Source organism: Nicotiana sylvestris, chromosome 12, assembly GCF_000393655.2.
Source record: "Nicotiana sylvestris chromosome 12, ASM39365v2, whole genome shotgun sequence".
Taxonomy (NCBI): Eukaryota; Viridiplantae; Streptophyta; class Magnoliopsida; order Solanales; family Solanaceae; genus Nicotiana; species Nicotiana sylvestris.
The window spans coordinates 114134017-114155107 of record NC_091068.1 but is presented as its reverse complement, the minus strand read 5'-3'; the positions used below and the strand labels follow the sequence as shown (position 1 = coordinate 114155107).

Here is a 21091-nt window from a genome sequence, read left to right as displayed (position 1 = left end):
TCATTTAGACTAGAGACTTATGTGAGTGTCAAAACTTATTTAACACAAGATATATAGTGTCTTTTATCTTCTCATTTTCATTATTTACCTGCCTACCTGAACTTCTTTTAAATCACAATTTCACTATTTTCACAATTCAAATAATTAGCGATTTTAAATTTTCAGACAATGTATCTTGTCTCAAACTAAATTTTTACGAGAAACGTATATTCTTAGCCGTTCCCAAAAATAATAGCCGGTAAAATGTATAATTTTCTTTTTTTGTGTGTATATATATATTAGTTAACAATTTATATATTAATTAATATGTTAAATAAATAATTAATAGTTTGTATATTAATTGATATGTTAGATAAATTAATATTAGCGATGGGGTTTTACTAAAGAAAAATATTTATCCACCTATCTCTATAGTAACTTATATCTAAGTATATAAATATAGAAAAGTATAGATTATGGCGTTTATACGTCAGTCCAAACAATGACTATTCATTCCACAATTGAATCAATTTCATATCGGTTCTTAGAGGAATGTTATAGTAAAACTTTGTTTGAAACGATGTGATAGAAAGCAACTTGCGACTTGAAGGACAAGATTCGTTGTGAATTCTTATATCTACCATTTTATGTAGGAATGAAAATGCTCTTGGCTCGACATCATTGGTTCTGTTTTACTAGAAATCTCCCCCCCCCCCCCCCCCCGTTGTCTTGGAATATAAATTTAAATGGAGTTCCTCGGAGGATGAACTCCGGGAAGGTAGAGCAGAAATTAGTATGAGAAAATATGCTAAAGTAGTTAAAATGAATGAACACGTTCAATTCAATAAAAAAAAAAGAAATCTTTTTTCTAATTTATTTTTTCCTACGACATGATACTCAAATCTAGATTCTTGTAATATGATTCAAGTGAAGAAAAAGTAAGCTTATTTATTTCGAGCTTTAAAACCAGTAGTTCTAGCGGCCGACTCGATTCTTTCAAATTGTTTTTCAGTATTGAGAAAGGGTAACCAAGATAAAATACGAGTTTGTTTTATAGCAAGAGTAATTAATCGTTATTGTTTCAAGGTCAATCTATTCACTCGTCTTGATAATATTTTTCTTTGTTCACTCAATTGCTTCTTGGGAATGTTAAAAAAAAAGGTTACTACGTGATTTTTTGAATCTGCCTATATCTATCGCTTTTCCTGCATTGATTTGATTCTTTCAATAGATACCGTGATTCAGATTGAAAATAAAAAATCTAGTAATTCAAACTTAAGACATAAGAACAAATAGATATAACAAATAAATAGAATTGAATGCTATATCAATCCCATATATAGAATTGATATTCACATATATCAAGATAATATGGTACAATGAAATAAATGAATCTTTCTTTCTACCGTACTATCTATTTAAGACAAGAAACTAGAATCTTTTTTATTTTTTTTCGTCAATTTTGGCTAAGAACTCAGAAGTCAAGTTTCATTCAAATTAGTTAATAATTAATCGTTTTGACTGACTGTTTTTTGTAAATGATAAGTAGAAAAGCGGTAGAAGCTAGAATAAATAGTGCAGTAGCAATAAATGCAAGAATATTTACTTCAATAATCTGATCGATTTTTTACTTCGCAATAACTTGGGATTTAATCCCATAGAGATGATAGGTCTTTAGCCTTAAAATTCAATTAATGAATATTACTTTTCGGTGGTCTTGAATAGGATCAATATATATATATATATAATACACATATATAATGCATATTTATGCTTTTTTGGCTAGGGAATGTAATTAATTTCGACCGATTATTCAATTTTGTATTTGACCAATATTATCTAGTAGTATTATTTTTCAATATTTATTTCCACTATCACTAATATCATGTAAAAAACAAAGTAACATTTGCTTCTACATAATCCTCCCAAGACCAAGCAGTAAAAGAAAAAAAAAAAAAGATTGTCCCATTCCCTTTGCGCAATGTAAAATAAAAATTTAAAAGGGAAGTGGTAAAATTGCCAAATAAAACCCAGTGTTCATATATATATATTGCTGTAGAATAAGCTTATCCGAAAAAACAATCTCAAAACAGCAGGGGAAATGTCTCTCCTTATCTTCACCCCTGCTCCCTCTGTTCCTCTCTCCTCTCATTCTTCCTTTACTTCTGCATTCCCATGTAAGTATTATATTGCTTAATAACATTCTCCAATGAATACTCTGCAACTGTATTATTTTTTAATTTCGGGCTATTTCTTGTGACCTTGTTAAAGGGATTTTGGATTCTTGCTTGAATTCCTCTTTTGTTTTGCAGCTGCTTGAATTTTTCTTATTTCATTAATATATACCATTCTCCAAACAAACAAAAAAAGAAGAAGAAGATTTTCTTAATTCATTATAGTTGACTGCGTTGTGCTTTGAATACTCGATACATGTTGTTGATCGCATTTTCTTTTCTTTTTCTTTTTCTAGATATTTTGAATTAGGTTTTCGTGCTGGGTTTTGGGTTTTTCTTATTTCTTCAGCTTTTTGTCCCCTTAGTTGTTTCCTTGCTATGTACTATGCAATTTGGGAAGAGTATCCTTTTTGCTTGTTTGGTTGCCAAAAAAGGCAAATGTCTTAGGCTTTTGTTATCCCCGTTTACAAAGAACCCCTAATTTGACTTATAAGACAAAATCTTTACTCCCTCGGTCCCAATTTATGTGAGTGTGTTTGACTGAAAATGGAGTTTAAGAAAGAATTTTGAAATTTGTGGTCTAAAACAATCCATAGGTATTTTTGTAGCTATAAATCATCTCATTAAGGATAAAATGCGAAATTAAAGTTAAATTGTTTTATTCATCATGGGGCAGATTAAAAATGAAATAGTGTCACATAACTTGGGATAGAGTGAATATTCTATGCAAATGAATGTGAGTAGCACAAATGGATATAGAGGATTCATGTAGCTGAATTAAACAAATTTCAGATTAGGAATAGTAGTTTTTTTCTTTTTTGGGGGTGGGGTGTCAGGGCTTACATTTCGCATTATATTGGATTCAAACTGTCCATCTCAATTTGAAGCTAATGGCGCCTATTATGTGATTCCAGGCATTCCATCAAGATTAGTATTCTTTTCTGTGCACATACATCACTTGACTATTCCAAACTAGGATATCTTCCGTATACATGAGTTTACACTAAATAGATACAGTAGTAAATTTCAAACCAAAGTTAGGCGACTGATGGGAAATCTATATCTATGAGAAAATGGGGGGCACGTTTTTTCTGATTTATGGTGGATTCTTGGAAATCAGAAAGGGGAAAAAGAAGAAAAAGAAAGTATGCTAGATTGTTCTTTTGGTTGTTCATGTGACCCACTCTAAAGTTTTTTGAACATCGTAATCTATTCTGTATTAGCCTCCAGGTTGTGCAACAGTCACGTTACTCTGAAACCGAAGTTATCTGCCAATTCCCATATTCAAGCACCTCTTATCTTCAACAAGAGAGGTGCATTGATTGCTAAGGCAGCTGCGGACATTGATAGTGTGGGTTCTGATAATCCTGAACCGGCACCAGAGAACAATGAAGAAAGTGTGCCTGTTGAGAATCTGCCCCTGGAGTCTAAGCTTCAGCAAAAGGTTGATCAAAAGATGAAAATGAAATTGGCAAAGAAGATCAGACTACGAAGGAAGAGACTCGTTAGGAAGCGCCACCTAAGGAAGAAAGGGCGATGGCCACCTTCTAAGATGAAGAAGAACAAGAATGTCTAGGCTTAACCTGAGATATCTTGCAGGTTTATCTGCTGTCTTGTGTCCCTTCTATAAATGCAATGCTGTGACCTTAAGATAATTTTCTTCAATCTGTATCTAAAATTTCAAGAAATTAATTAGATTCTTTTCCTGATTAAATTTCTTAATTTTGTGATCGAATATGTTAGGGGTTGAGTTTGTACTTGTCGTTACTTGATTGAGAAACATCCTGTACTATTTCTAATGGTGATTCAGGAAGTTCCCTTGGATATATTCCATGGACGGTCATTCTTCATTTTCTCTTCGTGGAGTTCCCTTTTGCTCATTTTGTTGAGCTTTTTTCTGGAAGCTATGTCTGATTTTTTGGAGGTTTTATTTCCTGTAACACATGTTGGTGGCTCTGGAAATTGGTGCTAATTGTCACATTAGAGGATTAGGCAAGTAGATAACAATACTAACTTGGTTTAGTGATGTTCCCAGTGTTTTTTCATAGTTCTTCATTTGATTCAGACTTGGAAATTGAAACCAAGTATCTACATTATCAAGTTTGGCATTCAAAAGCTTGGAAGTTTCCTCGAGTAAATAGACCATCATCACTAAACTGATGAGACTTGCTAGGTGCATATGGAATCCATGGCTCTCTGATCATTATTTTGGATATGTTAGTTAGGACTTGGTATTGTCACTTTAGGGTATGGCTACATGTAATTGTATTGCCTGGAAGACAGTGGAGTAATAGAGCAATCCAAAGCTTCAAACTTTGTTCCTCGAAATATAACCTTGAAGCTCAATCCTTGCTTGCATCTTATGAGTATCCTTGTGCTGAAATTTGGAAAACCTCTTTGTTGCAGTCATAGGCTCTTAGCTGCTCTTGTACTGATGTTCTCATTAGAGGAAGTACAAAACAACTATCCTGATTGGACTAATTGTCATGGTAAAATTTTGAAACCATCTGCTTGAACCAACATTATCCTCCAATGGTACGAGGTTATGATTCAAGAAAAAACAAATTACTTTGTGCCAATCTGGTTTGCATTTTGAGCAACTCAACTTGTAAAAAGTAAATTGATTTACTTAATTAGAAATAAAGCTATTTGACTAGTCTCCTTCAAATCAAAGTGGTCATGCATATTCTGCCCAGCATTTGCACGTTTTGACTATTAGTATCTTTTTCAGTTATGTTTTTTTCTTATTATAAAACAACTTCTGGACCTCTGATCTTATTATCTTGCCTCTAATTCTACAGTCACCCTTTATTCTGAGCTGTAAATTCCTTGTTTAAGTCTGAAGCTTTAAATACTTAAGCAGGAGCATTATCTTCTGGTTCTGGATGCTTCTTGCAGGCTAAATCTGTAAAAATAGCACGGTATAGCCAGTTTTCGGACTGGTCATTCAAAAATAGTCAGCGTTTACGAAGTCAATGAAAAATAGTCACTATTTTGCTGCAACAGAGGCCGATCCAGCATAATATACTGGAGTTCGGTGCACCTGTGTATGGACTCCAGCATATTATGCTGGATTCCAGTATAATATACTGGACTGGACAATTATACTTGCTGGAACTCTAGTATATTATGTTGGAGTTCCAGCATACTTATCCTGTAACTCTAGTATAATATGCTGGAGTTCAAGCATATTTATGCTGGAACTCCATCATATTATGCTGGCGTATTTTCCGGGTTTTGAACAGTGTTTTCGCTCAGATTTATCTTTACATGAAAAATGGCTAAATTTCAATTACTTTTGAAACGACCAGTTGTAAATCTGGCTATTTTTGAATTTCTCCCGCTAAATCTTTAGTCCAAGTCCATCTATTCAACTATGGGCTCAACCAATCTAAATAAGGTAGCCACTTTAAAAGGATGCTACTTAAGAATTAGCCAGTGCGTCCTAAATTTATTTCAATTTTTAGTTTAAAATTTCAGAACAAAAATAAGTAATGGCTAATCCTTAATAAACATCATCCCTGTGGTCCTAGGCTGTCCAAGCCTATACCCATATGCGAAATTAGTACTTAGAAAAAGTCAAAGTAGAATCGTCATAGTAGTGAATTTGGATAATTGACTGACGATGAGAAAAGGTGCAACTCCACTGACTTTTTCCACTGTCCACCAAGTTGCTTTTTATCCAGTTCGTGGTTGACAGAATTCCCTTGCATCTGCCCACTTATCAGCCACATCAATGGTGAGATTATTAATATTATCAAAGATAAAATGTCTGATAATATTAAAGAAAATGGTAAGTACCATTTAATTTTACAATTCAGACCAGAGGTGAAGGGTTTTTCATTTTGATGACCTGATTTGAGCTCAAGGAGAAATTAGAATCCATATAATCGATCCCAACTCTGAGGCACAGTTGTTGTATCAATTAACCTTTATCTTTTAAGTAGTTTTTATTCCGTCAAGTGAAGTGCATAGAACCTAAACTCCATTATCAATACTGAGCTGAAAAAGGAGGGTACAAATCAGATCATTGAATATGGCTAATTTTAATGACAAGAAGACAGTGAGGATGAGACAATACATTAAAATATGGCTAAGTTTACATTACATATTGCCAGCAGCTAGCAGCTAACATTTCTCTGTATAATATCAAGTCTTTTGATTGACAAAAATAGTCAGACTAGAGTTTCAGCCCTAAGAATATTGAATTTGCAGAGTGGGCAGGTTGCATTTATCCTTAGCCATTTGCTAATGCACCCATGGTGGAAATGATGATTGCAGGGAAGGACGCATAGCTCTACTCCATCCAAATATTTATAGAGGCATATGCAGCACTCCTGTGTCAAAAAAGTTAGCAACTATGGTAAAAAAACAATATAGTTTGACACAAGTTGCAAAGCTTTTGGGGTTCTTTTCGACAAAGCATGATAGATTCAAGAAAGAAAGGTGGATCATCCTGTTTTTCCTCGAAAGATATAACTCAAACTACTCCATCTGGATATGACACGGACCCTCCGTTCTTCTACTTTTTCCACTCTAAAATCCATATTAAAGAAATATCAGATAAAGAGAAGAAAATAGCTCATTGAATTGGATACCAAATCAAATAGCCAAAACTTAGAGACAGATTCGGAGCAAAATAGCTTCTATGTTCACACTTAGAGGAATAGTGCCCTTGTCAAATAAATCTGAGAAAAATCCAGGTTCCTTCATTCAATGATCTCGAAACAACTCGTACTAGAATCTTCATTTACAATACTTAGTACAGCAACAACAACATACTACCTAGTATTATCCCCCACACACTATGGGTTATGGGGGGTAGTGTGTACACAGACCTTACTCCTACCTTGTGAGGATAGAGAGGCGGTTTCCAATAGACCCTCGGCGCAGGAAACCATAAACACCACATTAATGAAAATATAGACAGGAACGGAAAGCCCAAAAGCCATATAAAAAGCAGAATAAAGGCAACAAGATAATTTTAGTAGAATCTTCATTCTCGATACTTCAAAAGATTTCCTTAGTTACGAAGAAAGTCTTCTCTCTTTTCTCTATTTTTGTGTCTCCATAGTCTGCTAATAATTGTATCTCTCTGTGTAATAATAGTTTACAGAGCCTACTTCCCTCCACACTTACAGTATTATCCTTAATTCAAATTAAGCAAACACACGAGAAGAGAAAGCAATAAACTAAGAGGAAAAGATTCAAATGGACGAAACATACTTACAGAATCATCTGGTTGAAGAGCAAGCTCAGGTACAGAATCACTACTGTTGAACTGTGATACGAAGTGATCTTCTCCTGTCTTCGCATTAACATTTGAGTGATCTTCTCCTGTCTTCACATTTACAAGGTTCCCTGAAGTATTTGATTGACCATATCTATACTTGGGAAGAGTCTCGATATCATTTTCAGATGCTCCATCTCCAAGTCTCATGGCATATGCAACTGTTGCTATAAATGGAAAGAAACAAAAGAGCGCGAAGAAGAGTACACATGCCATCACAATGCAAAAGACCATAAAGAACACATCAAATGCAAGGAAGACCACTGATAACCTGCAACAATTTAAGGATACTGTTATTTAAGCTATCAAACATACTGATACTTTTAAGTTGCCTCGCCACTCCCACCATACACATACACACACATACATTATACAAATATTAAAGAAAGGGCAGCCCGGTGCACTAAGCTCCCGCTATGCACGGGGTCCGATAAGGGCCAGAAGGGTCTATTATACAAATATTATAAAAGCAAAAAAGATAAGTCTTGCACCCATACTTTTCAGAAATAAACATACATCTAGGGAAGCTTCCATTTAGTCAAGCTCACACTTTGTATATTTTCCTAATTTATCTTGTTCATTGATTTTGGGGGATAGGAGGAAGGGAAATTGTGGCTCACAGAAGTAATTACAAAGAAAAAAAAAGCTTCAAATTCTAAAAGCATAGCTCATACCAGTAAAGACGAGGTGAGTCTTGCAGAAGTAGCTGGCCACCTATAACAATCCAGTAAAAGCCAAACACCCACCAGATAGATGAAATCACAGTATTAACTGATTCCAGCCTCTTCATGATGCTGCTACAAAAAGAAGTGGAAATTTGAGTACATAAATTTCATCTATTAAGAGTGATAACATTTCACAATCAAAATAGTAAAGGTCAATCAGAATTTTGAGCTTTAGTTCATGAGCTCCAGGACCAAAACAAAGCAAAATATCTATACGCTGGGCAAAAGAGGAGCTCGAAAGTGAAGTAGCATTGAAATATGAACTGCCGATATTCGGGAAGGAGAAAAAAAGAGCAGCTGCCATTTTCTTTTCTTTCCCTCCCTTGAGCTTTAACAACAAAGTAATTGATCTTTTTGCCCTTTTTTCTTCTTTTATTATCATTCTATTGTAGTGTAGTGGGAGCGGGGTGGTTATTGGTGCAAACAAGCTCGGGCATATTGATACGTCACACGAACAACCACAGCTGAATGTCAATTCAGTATTATAATCTCTGACCCAAGAATTTGGTTAAAATATTACTACCCTTTTCTTCCGATGTTTCCTTCTTAAGATGGAAAATCTAAATCTTAAGAGAAAAGGGCAAATAACGCTAGACGCAATGGAGGAGAAAAGATTATCAACCAAATCTTCTCCAAAAAAAGAAAAGAAAAGATGCAAGTACTATTTTAAGTAAGAGCAATGATATCAGCTTAGCGAAGTTAGGGATAGAATCCCCTTGCCAGCGCCTGCATTTGCATTAGAGTTTTTGTTGACAAGATATATCAATCAATCAATCAACTATACTTAAATCCCAAACAAGTCTAATTTGGCTATATGAATCTTCTATTCAATTTGACTCTAGGAGTCCAATTCACTCCTACTAATACTTTGTTTTCAAAGACAATTTAGGGATTCTAAAACTAGAGGTTCTAAGTCTCACTTATCCCTACATGGACAAACAGGACTATTAACTCCGGGAAATCCCCATCAAAATTGACCATTTGAGAAAAAGTCCCTAGATTTCCTTATGATTGAAAGTCAGGACCTCTTCTAAAGTCCCTTTTGTGTATGTGTCTATGTGTGATGAATCATGAGCTCTCTTAAGTTATAGCTGAAAATTTTCAGAGCAGATGGACAATGCTTTTCAACGGATATGTATCAGAAAGATGCCAAAATACTAAAGGCAATCATTCTCATTTAATAGTCACTTAAGAATAATTTCTTAGGAAGGCCAACTAAAGCCCAGAAACCGTTAAAAGACATCTCATTTCATGCTAATACAATTTATAGGCATGTATTGACCTCAAATATCCTAGTATTCCTGAAAAGAGATCCACCAAATCCAGTAAACATAGACTGCTATAAGAGCTTTACACTCCTAGTGACACAAAACCAGAATGGTTCAACCCCACGGCCCTCACTCTATGAGTTGTGTCATGGCACCACAAAGCAAAGAGAAACAACTCTAGCTTAAGGACGTTCGACTTGCAACAAGATTTGCTTTTCAATCTACCATAAAACAGACCACTCTGGATACAAAGCCATGTTAAGGTGGTTAACTTTTAGGTATCCAAGAACTAGAAGCTAGACTCGGTTTTAATTAATATTAAAGAAAAACACATAGAACTAGAGGCTACACTTATTTCAAAAGGATCTTAGATTCAAATGAAGGGAAGCAATGGGAAATTATGTCTTTTGATATAAGCACTCCTAGATAGACGTTACCCGAGATATATGTAATATGTACTACAAAAGCTGGGGTCATGCAATAGCTTTCACACATTCTAACAAAAAAGGAATGCTTTTTCTTCCTCATCTTTGTTAAAGGCACACCATGCTGCTATCCCAATTATTATTCTTCGGAAAGTCAGTAAGCTAAGAATACTATGACAGCTAAAGTATAGGGCAAAGATTGAATAAAATCAGAAACCTAACAAGGAAAAGAGACAAAATACAAAAATTTACTAGTCAAACTAGGTAGATGAATTTCTAAGGATTCCCTCAGTTATGAACTATCCACCCCCCACTCCCACCCCATCCCAGTCCCAACCCTAAAGAAAAAACAAAAACTTACTGCAAATAGAACAATTGTAAAACAAACCACAGAATGGCAGTAAACTAGTAAAAAAATGGTGCAAGAGGAAATGGAAAAGAGAATGAACACTTAACTAGGTATAGAGTACCATGCAACGGGTCAACTACAAGCAAAGTTTATTTCTTTAAAACAAAAAAATTTCCCTGTTTAGAAAGTTTCATAAACCATCCAGTCAGACAAAAAAATAAACAAAAAGCCAACCCAATACTAACTATCAAACCCTAAAAATCAGACAAATTGAACTAGAGTTACCTGCTTTGAAACAGTGAAAAGGAAGAAACTCCATCAAAATTGACAGCATCAAAATCATCAAAACTCCTTCTTTGAAACTCAATCCAAATAAAACCCACATGCAATAGGCACTGAAGTGCATAGCCACCAATCCAAAGCCTTAAAGGAGTAGAAGGCCTTTCACTTAAAGTGGTCAATAGCACAAAACAAGAAACACAAACAAATGCCAAGTTCCATATTACATCAAGAACCACAATGGGTCTTGAGTATCCATAATAACAAAATGGTGATGCATCATCATCATCATAAGAAACAACCCCATCATCATCAAAACTTTGATGGTGGTTTTGTGGGTTCAAATATGAGGCCATTCTTGAAAAATACCAAGAAAAGGGGGTACCTAAACCTCTAAAATAGCTCTGTTCAAAACCACCATTTTCACTAATTAAATTTCTTTGAAATTCTTGGTCCATTCTGCATAAGGTTTGAATCTTTTTGCTTGTTCAAGTGTTCTTGTGAAGTCTATTTGGGTGGGTGGGGTTTGGGGGGGTGGATTGAAAGTGATGACTAGTTGTTTTGTTTTGGGTGAGAACTGGTGGAATGCTATATATAGTGGGGTTAGAGAAAAAGCAAAATCAGCAGAAATTCTGGTAATACTTGGTAAGTGCCATTGGCACTCTTGTGAGTGCGGGGTCCAAATTTGTCATATGCATAAATTATGAAGTGAAGGAAAAGGAAAAAAAAAATAACAATTATAGAATTTGATTTGCATAATTTCCTCTAATTTTCAAATTTATTTGTTTATTTAAGTCAATTTTAACTTATAAGTCAAGTGAAACAATTAAACTTTTCCATTCAAAACTTTGTTTTTCTTGGTAGTGCATATATATAGTGATGTTATTATGAATTTTACTTATCTAGACACAAATTCTAAATAAGAATAAATTAAAAAAATTATCCAAGGACGGAGACATAACACATGGTTGAAGGACAAGGTTGGGGAGAGGGTTGTTAAGAATTGGTTATAGTTGTAATTTTGGTACATTACTTTAGGATAAATATTTACTGAACTGGATACATAATCCAAACTAGCAAATGTGTATCATGACTTTGTCATATTCTAGTATCACTTAATCATGATAAATAACTAATATTATTACGCAAATCTAACACTTAATCATGATAAATCAGTACGGATTTAGCGCCTAAAATTGAGTTTAGGTATTAAAAAATTTCTCCAATTTTATCATTATCCTTGACATTAGAAATATAATGTTAAAGCCTTTCTTTGTCAATATTTTTACGGTTTTACCATGCGAGGAAGATGGATGATAATGAACAGCAAGGTAAAATCCAATATCCGACTTTAGTGCAAGAAAAGAAAGTAAATCACTTTCCCATTGATTCAAAATAGTATCCTATTAATTTGATCAGATAAGGTAAAATATAATGACCTTCTGTCTTGGCTGGCATGATTAAGGGATGCTTATCCAGTTTTAATAATACACTTAATTACCTTTCCTCTCAAAGTCTCCATATATTTTGTCGGACAGTTAGTTAATAATTTACACTATATGGTTGTACTGCTGAATATTTAAATAGAATTTTAATTAAATACTATATGCTAAACCAAATTGTTATCACACCAGACACTTTTAAGGACTTGCTTTTTGAATGTCGTAGTTTGTTAAAGTGCACTAAGAATTTTATTGTTAAGGCGTACTGACCAAATATACAGTAAACAGATTTAGAATCTTTTCTCAATTTATTTATTACTACTGCTCCGCTATTTATTGATTTTCTGTGAAGTAGGTTAATTTTACAAAATTGCTTTCCAGAAGGCAAAAAAGAAATTTGATTACTGTTATAAATAGTGATATTTCATTTATGGTGAATATCTATCTTTTAGAGAGATTTTAGAGTTTGTTACTTTATGGCTAAGTCCTTTTCCTCAATAAATAGAAGAGATTCTATTCCATTGTAATTCATCCGAAATGAATAAGTATTCTTTCTCTATACTTTTTTATGCAATACTCTTCTTCTTCTTTTAGGAGTCGTTTGGTAGGGTGCATAAGAATAATGTTGGGTGTATTAGTAATGCTGGTATTAGTTATGCTTGCATTAGTTATGCTGGTATTAGTTATGCTGACATATTTCTTATCCATTGTTTGGTTTGATGTATTAAAGCATTGCACAATTTCTAAAAGAATTGTTTGTTTACAAAAATGCCCTCAAAACTAGTTCACACTCTAACTTTTTAAAAGAAATATATGTTGAGAAATATTTTTATATGAAAAAGTTTACAAAAATTATTTGATTTGTCTACCTATATTGTAAAATTAAATTAAATATTTATTTATAAAAAAGAAAATATGCTAAGTATTTATTTATTTACTAGGATATAATTTTATTTCTCACTATTTGGATTATTTGAACTTGCATTAATATACTAACTAGCATTTTTAATCAAACATAAATTTTGAAGGATAATTTTGTCTTTAACTAAGCTAATGCATGCATTAAAACTCATTGCATTGCTAATACCATTGTTTTCGATGCATTAGTTATGCATAGGATAATACCAAATAGGATGTATAGCTAATGCTTGCATAACTAATGCATAGGTTCAAAATGTGTACCAAATAATGTATTATTAATACACAAAGCTAATGCATGCATTATTTTATCTAATGCATCCTACCAAATGACCCCTTATTGTTTTATAGCACGTTATCAACACAAGACTCTAACCAATTGAGTAGCAGACGATTATTTTAATTTATAGATATATTATTAATTAGTTGTACAATGTTTGAGAAATTAAACCACCCGTGGAGAGAATATATAGGAATTTGTGTGACTCTTGCGTGCATGCATTGATATTCCTATATTAGGCATCTGCTTTGATCACTAGGCTTTGAGATACGTGTATGGTGCTCAACTTGTACATAATATTGAGCATAATGATTGTCAATTATTCTATGAACTTCCTTCAGGAATAAATTCTGGATTTAAGGAAAGTATTTTACCTTATTTTTCACTTTTAAATTCTTGAAATTCTATAATTTGATTTTAAATATAAGCAAAAATAATAAATTTTGGTTATAACTCTAATAGAGTTTGTAAGAAATTATATCCACCCAAATTGGTAAAATTTCTATATCTTGCCACGATCAAATTCATGTATGATTGTGAGCACAAGAAGTGGAAACGCATCCGATTGAATTTGCTTTATTCTCGTTCTCTTAGGAGAATGCGGTAGCAGTATGTGATAAATCTGAAAGAAGATAAAATTATTACTGTAAATGTATCAATAGAAGTGGACGTGGCAATAAACGAAACTATAATCGTCATCACTATGGTAATGAGCCCAATAAGAATTCTCAAAATAATCCTATACTTTGTGAAGGTAATGTTTGTCATCGAGTTGACATGAGCTTTTGTAAATCACATACAAATGATTATGGTCCATTCATAATGTGAATGTGACAACATGTGATTTATGGATACATATTCATTCTTGGAAGAATATGAACGTGCTAGTGGTAGTGAATATACCACACTTACCTCTAGAAGGAGGTTTGAGATGAAATATTGTAACGACCCGACCAGTCGTTTTGCTTTCTAGATCACTGTTCCCCTAATTAAGACTTCTCGTATGTGTTTCTACTATTTTATGACTTGCGGGGATGGTTAGTTTGGGTTTGGAAGGGTTCGGGTTGAAATTGGAAGACTTAGTTCCTTAACAGTAGTCTATAATGGTTAAGTTTGACTTGAGTCAATGTTTTGAGTAAACGACCTTGGGACCAGGATTTGATGGTCCCAATAGGTTCGTATGATAATTTTGGACATGGGCGTATATTCAGATCGGGTTTCGAATGACCCGGGTGTATTTCGATGTTTAATATTGAAAGTTGGTACATTGAAGGTTTTTCAATATTTTTAAGTTTGGTTTGGAGTAGACTTTGCTATTATAGAGGTCCGTTTGGGATTCCGAGCCGAAGAGTAGTTCCGTATGGTGATTTATGACTTGCACACAAAATTTGACGTTATTCCGAGTTGATTTAATAGTAATCGTACGTGCGGAAGTGTTTTTAGAAGTTTTTGAGTTTCATAATTTAACTTGTGCGTTTTGGCATCCAATTCATGATTCTAGATGTTATTTAGGTATTTCGATCACGTGAACGAGTTCGTATGATATTTTTAGACTTGTATGAATATTTGGTGTGGAGCCCCGAGGGCTCAAGTGAGTTTCGGACACGTTCGGAGAGGCGGAAGAACTTTAGTTTTTCTGGTTTCCTAGGCTGGTGCTGCAGGTCTCGCAAATGCAATGTTTTGTTCGTATTTGCGAGCGCACATTTGCAAGGAATCATTTGCATTTGCAAAGTTGGGAAGGCACTGAGAATTTCACATTTGCGAAGATTCTGCCGCTATTGCGAACTACCCTCTTTGCATTTGTGACCATGGCAGAGATGGACAGCCTTTGCATTTGCGATGGTTTTGTCGCATTTGCAAACAAGATATCACAAATGCGACATTTGCAACTGGTGCAAGAGCTTTTTATTGCGGGACTTAGCTTTTTCCCACATGTTCCACATGGTCTTAGGCTATTTTGGGAGCATTTTGTGGAGGGATTTCATCAACATCAAGAGGTAAGTGATCCCTATCAATTATTTAGCTAAATACGCAAATCATAGGTAGATTTAACATGGAAAAATGGTGAAATTAATGGGATTTTGAGGGGGGGGGGGGAATTCGGGTTTTGATAAAAATGAGATTTGACCACGAAAATGGTTATGGAATTAAGTAAAAATTGTATATTTGAGTTTGTGAGGCTACGAGTAATATTTATCTTCGAAAATTTCCGGAATCCGGACACGTGGGGCCGGAGGTGAATTTTAGGAATCTTTCAATTGGGTTGGGTGATTACTCTAATAGCTAAATTATGAACTTGTGAGTGTATGTTGATTTATTTATGTTATATTTGGCTAGCTTCGGATTGTTCGGCACCAACTTGAGGCTTTAGAGTGAATTTGTGGGTCGTAAAGTGAGCTTTGAGATGAGGTAAGTCTCTTATCTAACCTTGTAAGAGGAAATTCATCCCCCTAGGTGTATCTGTGTTGTGTATTACTTGTGTGGGAAACTACTTACACACGAGGTGATGAGAGTTCGTGCGTAGCTATATTCCATGATATGTCCGGATATACTTTGATCTACATCATGCTTTTAATTGTATTATTGTGTTTATCTTGCATATTGATTGTTTTGAATAGAGCTGAGACTAGGGATTAAAGTTGCAATTATTGATTTAGCCTTCTAATTTGTGAAAATTGAGGAATATTTAATAACTATGAAAAATCCATGTCCACTCACCTCGCAAGTACTTCCGTGGGCGAGTTAAACTTCTCTACTCTAATGGGATCGGGTCGTTCACGTCGGCAGTATGATAACACCACTTTTATGGGATTGGTCATTTGCCTCGGCAGTATGGTAACACCACTCTTATGGGATCGGGTCGTTCGCCTCAGCAGTATGATAACACCACTCTTATGGGATCAGGCCATTTGCCTCGACAGTAAGATGGTAACACTATTCTTATGGGATCGGGCCAGTCGCCTCGACAGTACTAAGTACCACTATTCTTATGGGAACGGGCCATTCGCCTCGGCAACTTCGTGCTTAATAATCGAAACGGATTCCAGTTTGGATAATTGGTTTAGTGCCTTCACGAGCAGTTATGAGATGTTGGTAATGTGTTACAGACCCCTGCTGTATTTATTGTAATTGCTTTTAATTGTCTCATTGATACTTGTTGTATGATCACCATGTCTACTTTATGCACTTTTATTATTATTATTATTGACCTCTAGTAAGTGTCAAGTCGACCCCTCGTCACTACTTCTTCGAGGTTAGATTAGATACTTACTGGGTATGCGTTGTTCTTCGTACTCACGCTACAATTCTGCACTGATGTTCAGGTACTGAGATAGTTCGACCAGTGGTCACGTGGGCGCGTACCCGATCATCTATGGAGACTTAGGGGTGAGCTGTTTGCCTTGCTATGATCCGCAACACCGGAGTCTCCTTCCATCTTATTTACTATTCCCGTCTATTACTTTCGGATAGTTGCTTTAGTAGTTTTGTATATTCTCTAGATTGCTCATGTACTTGTGACGCTTGGTTATGGGGGTTTCTAGCACTTATGTACTGCTGTACTTGACATTTCAATCACCGCAGAGTATGTATATATTATGTTGATCTTTTGTTTAAAAAGACTTATCACAGTGTAATAACCCGATTGGTCGTTTTGCTTTCTAGATCCCCGTTCCCCTAATTAAGACTCGCCGTATGTGCTTCTACTATTTTATGACTTGGCGGGATGGTTAGTTCGGGTTTGGAAGGGTTCGAGTTGAAATTGGAACACTTAGTTTCTTAACAATAGCCTATAATGGTTAAGTTTGACTTGAGTCAATGTTCTGAGTAAACGACTTCGGAATCGGGATTTTACAGTCCCAATAGGTTTGTATGATGATTTTGGACGTGGGCGTGTGTTCAGATCGAGTTTCGGATGACCCAGGAGCGTATCAGCGCTTAATATTGAAGTTGGTGCATTGAAGGTTTTCCAAGTTCTTTGTTTGGTTTGAAGTAGACTTTGGTGTTATCGAGGTCCGTTTGAGATTCCGATCCTGGAAGTAGTTCTATATGGCGATTTATGACATGCAAGAAAAAATTGGCATTATTCTGAGTTGATTTGATAGGAATCGGACACGCGTAAGTGTTTTTAGAAGTTTTTTAGCTTCATGATTTAATTTATGCATTTTGGCATGCAATTCATGATTTTAGATGTTATTGCGGTGTTTCGATCGCGCGAGAGAGTTCGTATGATGTTTTTAGACTTGTGTGGACGTTTGGTGTGAAGCCCCAAGGGCTTGGGTGAGTTTCAGACGTGTTTGGAGGGGTGGAAGGACTTCAGTTTTTCTGGTTTCCTGGGCTGGTGCTGAAGGTCTCGCAAATGCGAAGTTTTGTTTGCATTTGTGAGGAACCATTCACATTTGCAAAGTTGGGAAGGCACTAAGGATTTTGCATTTGCGAAGATTCTGCCGCATTTGCAAACTGCCCCTCTTTGCATTTACGAAGTTTTGGTTGCATTTATGACCATGGCAGAGATGACCAGCCTTCGCATTTGTGATGGTTTTGTCGCATTTGCGAACAAAATGTCGCAAATGCGACATTTTGCGATTGGTGCAAGAGCTTTTTATTGCGGGACTTAGCTTATTTCCTTAATTTCCCACTTGATCTTGGGCGATTTTGAGAGCATTTTATGGAGGGATTTCATGAACGTCAAGAGGTAAGCGATCCCTATCAATTCTTTAGCTAAATACGCGAATCATAGGTAGATTTAACATAGAAAAATGGTAAAATTAATGGGATTTTGAAAGGAAAAAAACTAGGGTTTTGATAAAAATGAGATTTGATCATGAAAATGGTTATGGAATTAAGTAATATATATATATATGAGTTCGTGAGGCTATGAGTAATATTTATCTTCGAAAATTTCCGAATTCCGGGCATGTGGGCCCGGAGGTGAATTTTAGGAATCTTCCAATTTGGGTTGAGTGATTACTCTAATAGCTAAATTATGAACTTGTGAGTTTATATTGATTTATTTATGTAATATTTGGCTAGCTTCGGATTGTTCGGCTCCAACTCGAGGCTTTAGAGTAAATTTGTGGGCCGAAAAGTGAGCTTTGGAATGAGGTAAGTTTCTTGTCTAACCTTGTAAGAGGAAATTCATCCTCGTAGATGTATCTTTTTGTGTATTACTTGTGTGAGGAGCTACGTACGCACGAGGTGTCAAGAGTCCGTGCGTAGATATATTCCATGATATGTCCGGATAGACTTAGATCCAGATCATGCTTTTAGTTGTACTGTTGTATTTATCTTGCGTATTTACTGTCTTGAATAGAGCTGAAACGAAGGATTAAAGTTGCAATTATCAATTTAGCCTTTTTATTTTGGAAAATTGAGGAATACTTAATAACTGAGAAAAACCCATGTCCTCTCGCCTCGCATGTACTTCCGGTGGCGAGTTAAACTTCTTTACTCTAATAGGAATGGGCCATTCGTCTCAGCAGTATGATAACACCACTCTTATGGCATCAGACCATTCGTCTCGGTAGTATGATAACACCACTCTTATGGGATTGGGTCGTTTGCCTCGGTAGTATGGTAGCGCCACTCTTATGGGATCAGGCCGTTCTCCTCGGCAACATGATAATACCACTCTTATGGGATTGGGTCGTTTGCCTCGACAATATGGTCTATTCTTATGGGATCGGTTCGTTAGTCTTAGCAACTTCGTGCTTATAATCGAAATGGATTCCAATTTGGATAATTGGGGTAGTTCCTTCACGACCAGTTATGAGATGTTGGTAATGTGTTACAGACCCTTGCTATATTTATTGTAGTTGCTTTAAATTGTCTCATTGATACCTTTTGTATGCTCACCATGTCTACTTTATGCACTTTTATTATTGTTATTGACCTCTAGTAAGTGTCAAGTCGACCCCTCGTCACTACTTCTTTTAGATTAGACTAGATACTTACTGGGTAAGCGTTGTTCTTCGTACTCACGCTACACTTCTGTACTGATGTGCAGATACACGGATATAGTATCCATCAGTGGTCACGTGGGCGCGTAGCCGATCATCTTCAGAGACTTAGCGGTGAGTTGCTTGCGTTGCTACGATCCGCAGCACCGGAGTCTCCTTCCATCTTATTTTCTATTCCTGTTTGGACAATAGTTTTAGTAATTTTGTATATTCTCTAGATTGCTCATGTACTTGTGACACCAGATTTTGGGAATTTGTAGCACTTATGTACTGCTGTACCTGTCATTTCGATCACCGCAGAGTATGTATTTATTATATTGATATTTTATTTAAAAAGACTTATCACAGTTGCACGAAATTTAGCGTAATTACAAATATGTTAAGAAAAGGGGAAACTTCCTTTTTAATTTGTTAAGGACGGGTAAATAAATAGTAGTTACACTTGTGGGCTTACCTAATGGCGGCATTAGGCGCAGTCTCGACCTATTACGGATTTGGGTTGTGACAAATATAGAATTTCTTTTATTATTATGGCATAAATGGTAATTAATCACATACATATTGTGATTATGCCAAAATATTATGGCAGTATAATTATTGCATGTCAAAAGTAATGGAAGCAACATATCTTGTCTATAATGATGTTGACCATGACCATAATGGTATAACTTTCTCCGTAAAAGAGATATTCACCATATGGATGTTGATGAATATGTGGTAGTATAAAATTAATTGAGAGCTCTGGAAGAGCCAATTACACTATTTTGAAAAAATAAAATTGATTATCAATAAAGTATTGTGTCGTACTAAATCTCAAAGAAACTTATTGAGTTTCTAAAGTATTCGCGAAAGTGGTTGGTTATATTGAGACTGTAAGTAAAGGAAAGACTTAATATTCTCTATTACTATAACTTGTAGCGGGGTAATATGTATGTAAAAATCTACGCCCTATATTCTCTAGTTTGTACTACACGAATAAAAGAATGCTACAATAAAGTATAAGTTCATTGATATAAAAAATCATATCATAATAAACTTGAAGTTTATTGATAATTAATCACGCTCAGCTCTAGTCCTAAAAAGGATAAGCGGTCGCTGCAAATATAATTCGGCCTAAAAATTCGGAGTCGAATCCCACAGAGAACTAAGGTTTAGCTAAAATTATTCACTACTATTAAGAAGACAAGTTTGCACAGTTCCTAAGTTATAAATATAAATACTCTTATGTCTAACAAATTAAAGGAGTGAATTAATAACTAAAGATACTAAAGGTTAGAAGATTAAGGAAGCCTAGAGCTATGATTTCTCCAATCGTCGGAATCTTTCCCATTATGTCTCCTATAATATCGCCTAAGTATTCTCTATTGATCGTGAATACTTCAGATGTCGTAATTCGCTTTTGAGAAACTACCACAATTTACTAGACATATTCTCTCGATCTACGCTAACTGGCACTAGCTGACCGCTCACTAAGATCACACCAAGGTTTTGTTATTTCTAATCTCACCTTTAAACCCTCCGTATTTAATATCTTACAAATATTAGGAGTGACATTGTTCAACAACTACTTAAATATGTATCCCTTTTCAAGCAGTACATAATAAATAGGTACAATCAATCGATAGTCATTCAATCAACAACAGTAAACACGTAGTTGAATAAGTAGAAAAATCTAAAGGATAAATTATATTAAACATAATGAAAATCATCCTCCAATAGGTTCCATCAAACCCTAGATTAGAGAGTTTAGCTACTCATAATTGTATAAATAATTATAATCATATTCAAAATCATTAAACTGCAGATTAAAGAAGAATGAGAGAAAAACTCTTGTGATCCGCGCTCCAAAGTGTTCTATAGCCTTTTGCCTCTCCAATAATGTCCCTAATTCTAAAAACTAAGTTTATGAGGTATTTATAAGGTAGGGTTGAAGTCTACATGTCCAAAATTAATGAGAAAATAAAAGTGGCCCGAATAAGGTCGGCACGGGGCATCATCGGAGGCG

At 35.1% G+C, this 21091-nt stretch overlaps 2 protein-coding genes across 7 annotated transcripts; one reads left to right on the top strand and one right to left on the bottom strand.

Annotated features, from left to right (window-relative positions):
- The first annotated feature begins 2033 nt into the window (after positions 1–2033).
- On the top strand, positions 2034–4003 carry LOC104224073 (large ribosomal subunit protein cL37 alpha-like). Its single transcript, XM_009775635.2, has 2 exons — positions 2034–2156; positions 3377–4003. Exons 1-2 carry the CDS (start codon positions 2081–2083, stop codon positions 3727–3729), a joined length of 429 nt encoding a protein of 142 aa, XP_009773937.1. The 5' UTR covers positions 2034–2080; the 3' UTR covers positions 3730–4003.
- A 2214-nt stretch (positions 4004–6217) lies between these two features.
- Positions 6218–11006, bottom strand: LOC104224071 (E3 ubiquitin-protein ligase At4g11680-like). 6 transcript variants are annotated; one of them, XM_009775633.2, is made up of 4 exons: positions 10496–11006; positions 8118–8240; positions 7380–7714; positions 6218–6490 (listed from the first exon to the last, which is right to left on the bottom strand). In XM_009775633.2, the coding sequence occupies exons 1-4, from the start codon at positions 10945–10947 to the stop codon at positions 6468–6470; spliced, it is 933 nt and encodes a 310-aa protein (XP_009773935.1). In that variant the 5' UTR covers positions 10948–11006; the 3' UTR covers positions 6218–6467. The 6 variants fall into 6 exon arrangements, with proteins under 6 accessions (XP_009773935.1, XP_009773932.1, XP_070021541.1 ...); XM_009775630.2 differs by having other exon boundaries at positions 7384–7714; XM_070165440.1 differs by having other exon boundaries at positions 8118–8237.
- Between the last annotated feature and the right edge of the window lie 10085 nt (positions 11007–21091).

What these genes read in the sequence shown, in the direction of transcription:
- LOC104224073 (XM_009775635.2), top strand. Translation starts at nt 2,081, where the DNA reads ATGTCTCTCCTTATCTTCACCCCTGCTCCCTCTGTTCCTCTCTCCTCT. An exon ending in CTTTACTTCTGCATTCCCAT is followed by an intron (nt 2,157 to 3,376) that starts GTAAGTATTATA and finishes ATTCTGTATTAG; the next exon opens with CCTCCAGGTTGTGCAACAGT.
- LOC104224071 (XM_009775630.2), bottom strand. Translation starts at nt 10,947, where the DNA reads ATGGACCAAGAATTTCAAAGAAATTTAATTAGTGAAAATGGTGGTTTT. An exon ending in TTTTCACTGTTTCAAAGCAG is followed by an intron (nt 8,241 to 10,495) that starts GTAACTCTAGTT and finishes TTCTTTTTGTAG; the next exon opens with CAGCATCATGAAGAGGCTGG. An exon ending in CTCTTCAACCAGATGATTCT is followed by an intron (nt 6,491 to 7,383) that starts GTAAGTATGTTT and finishes TTTTTGACACAG; the next exon opens with GAGTGCTGCATATGCCTCTA.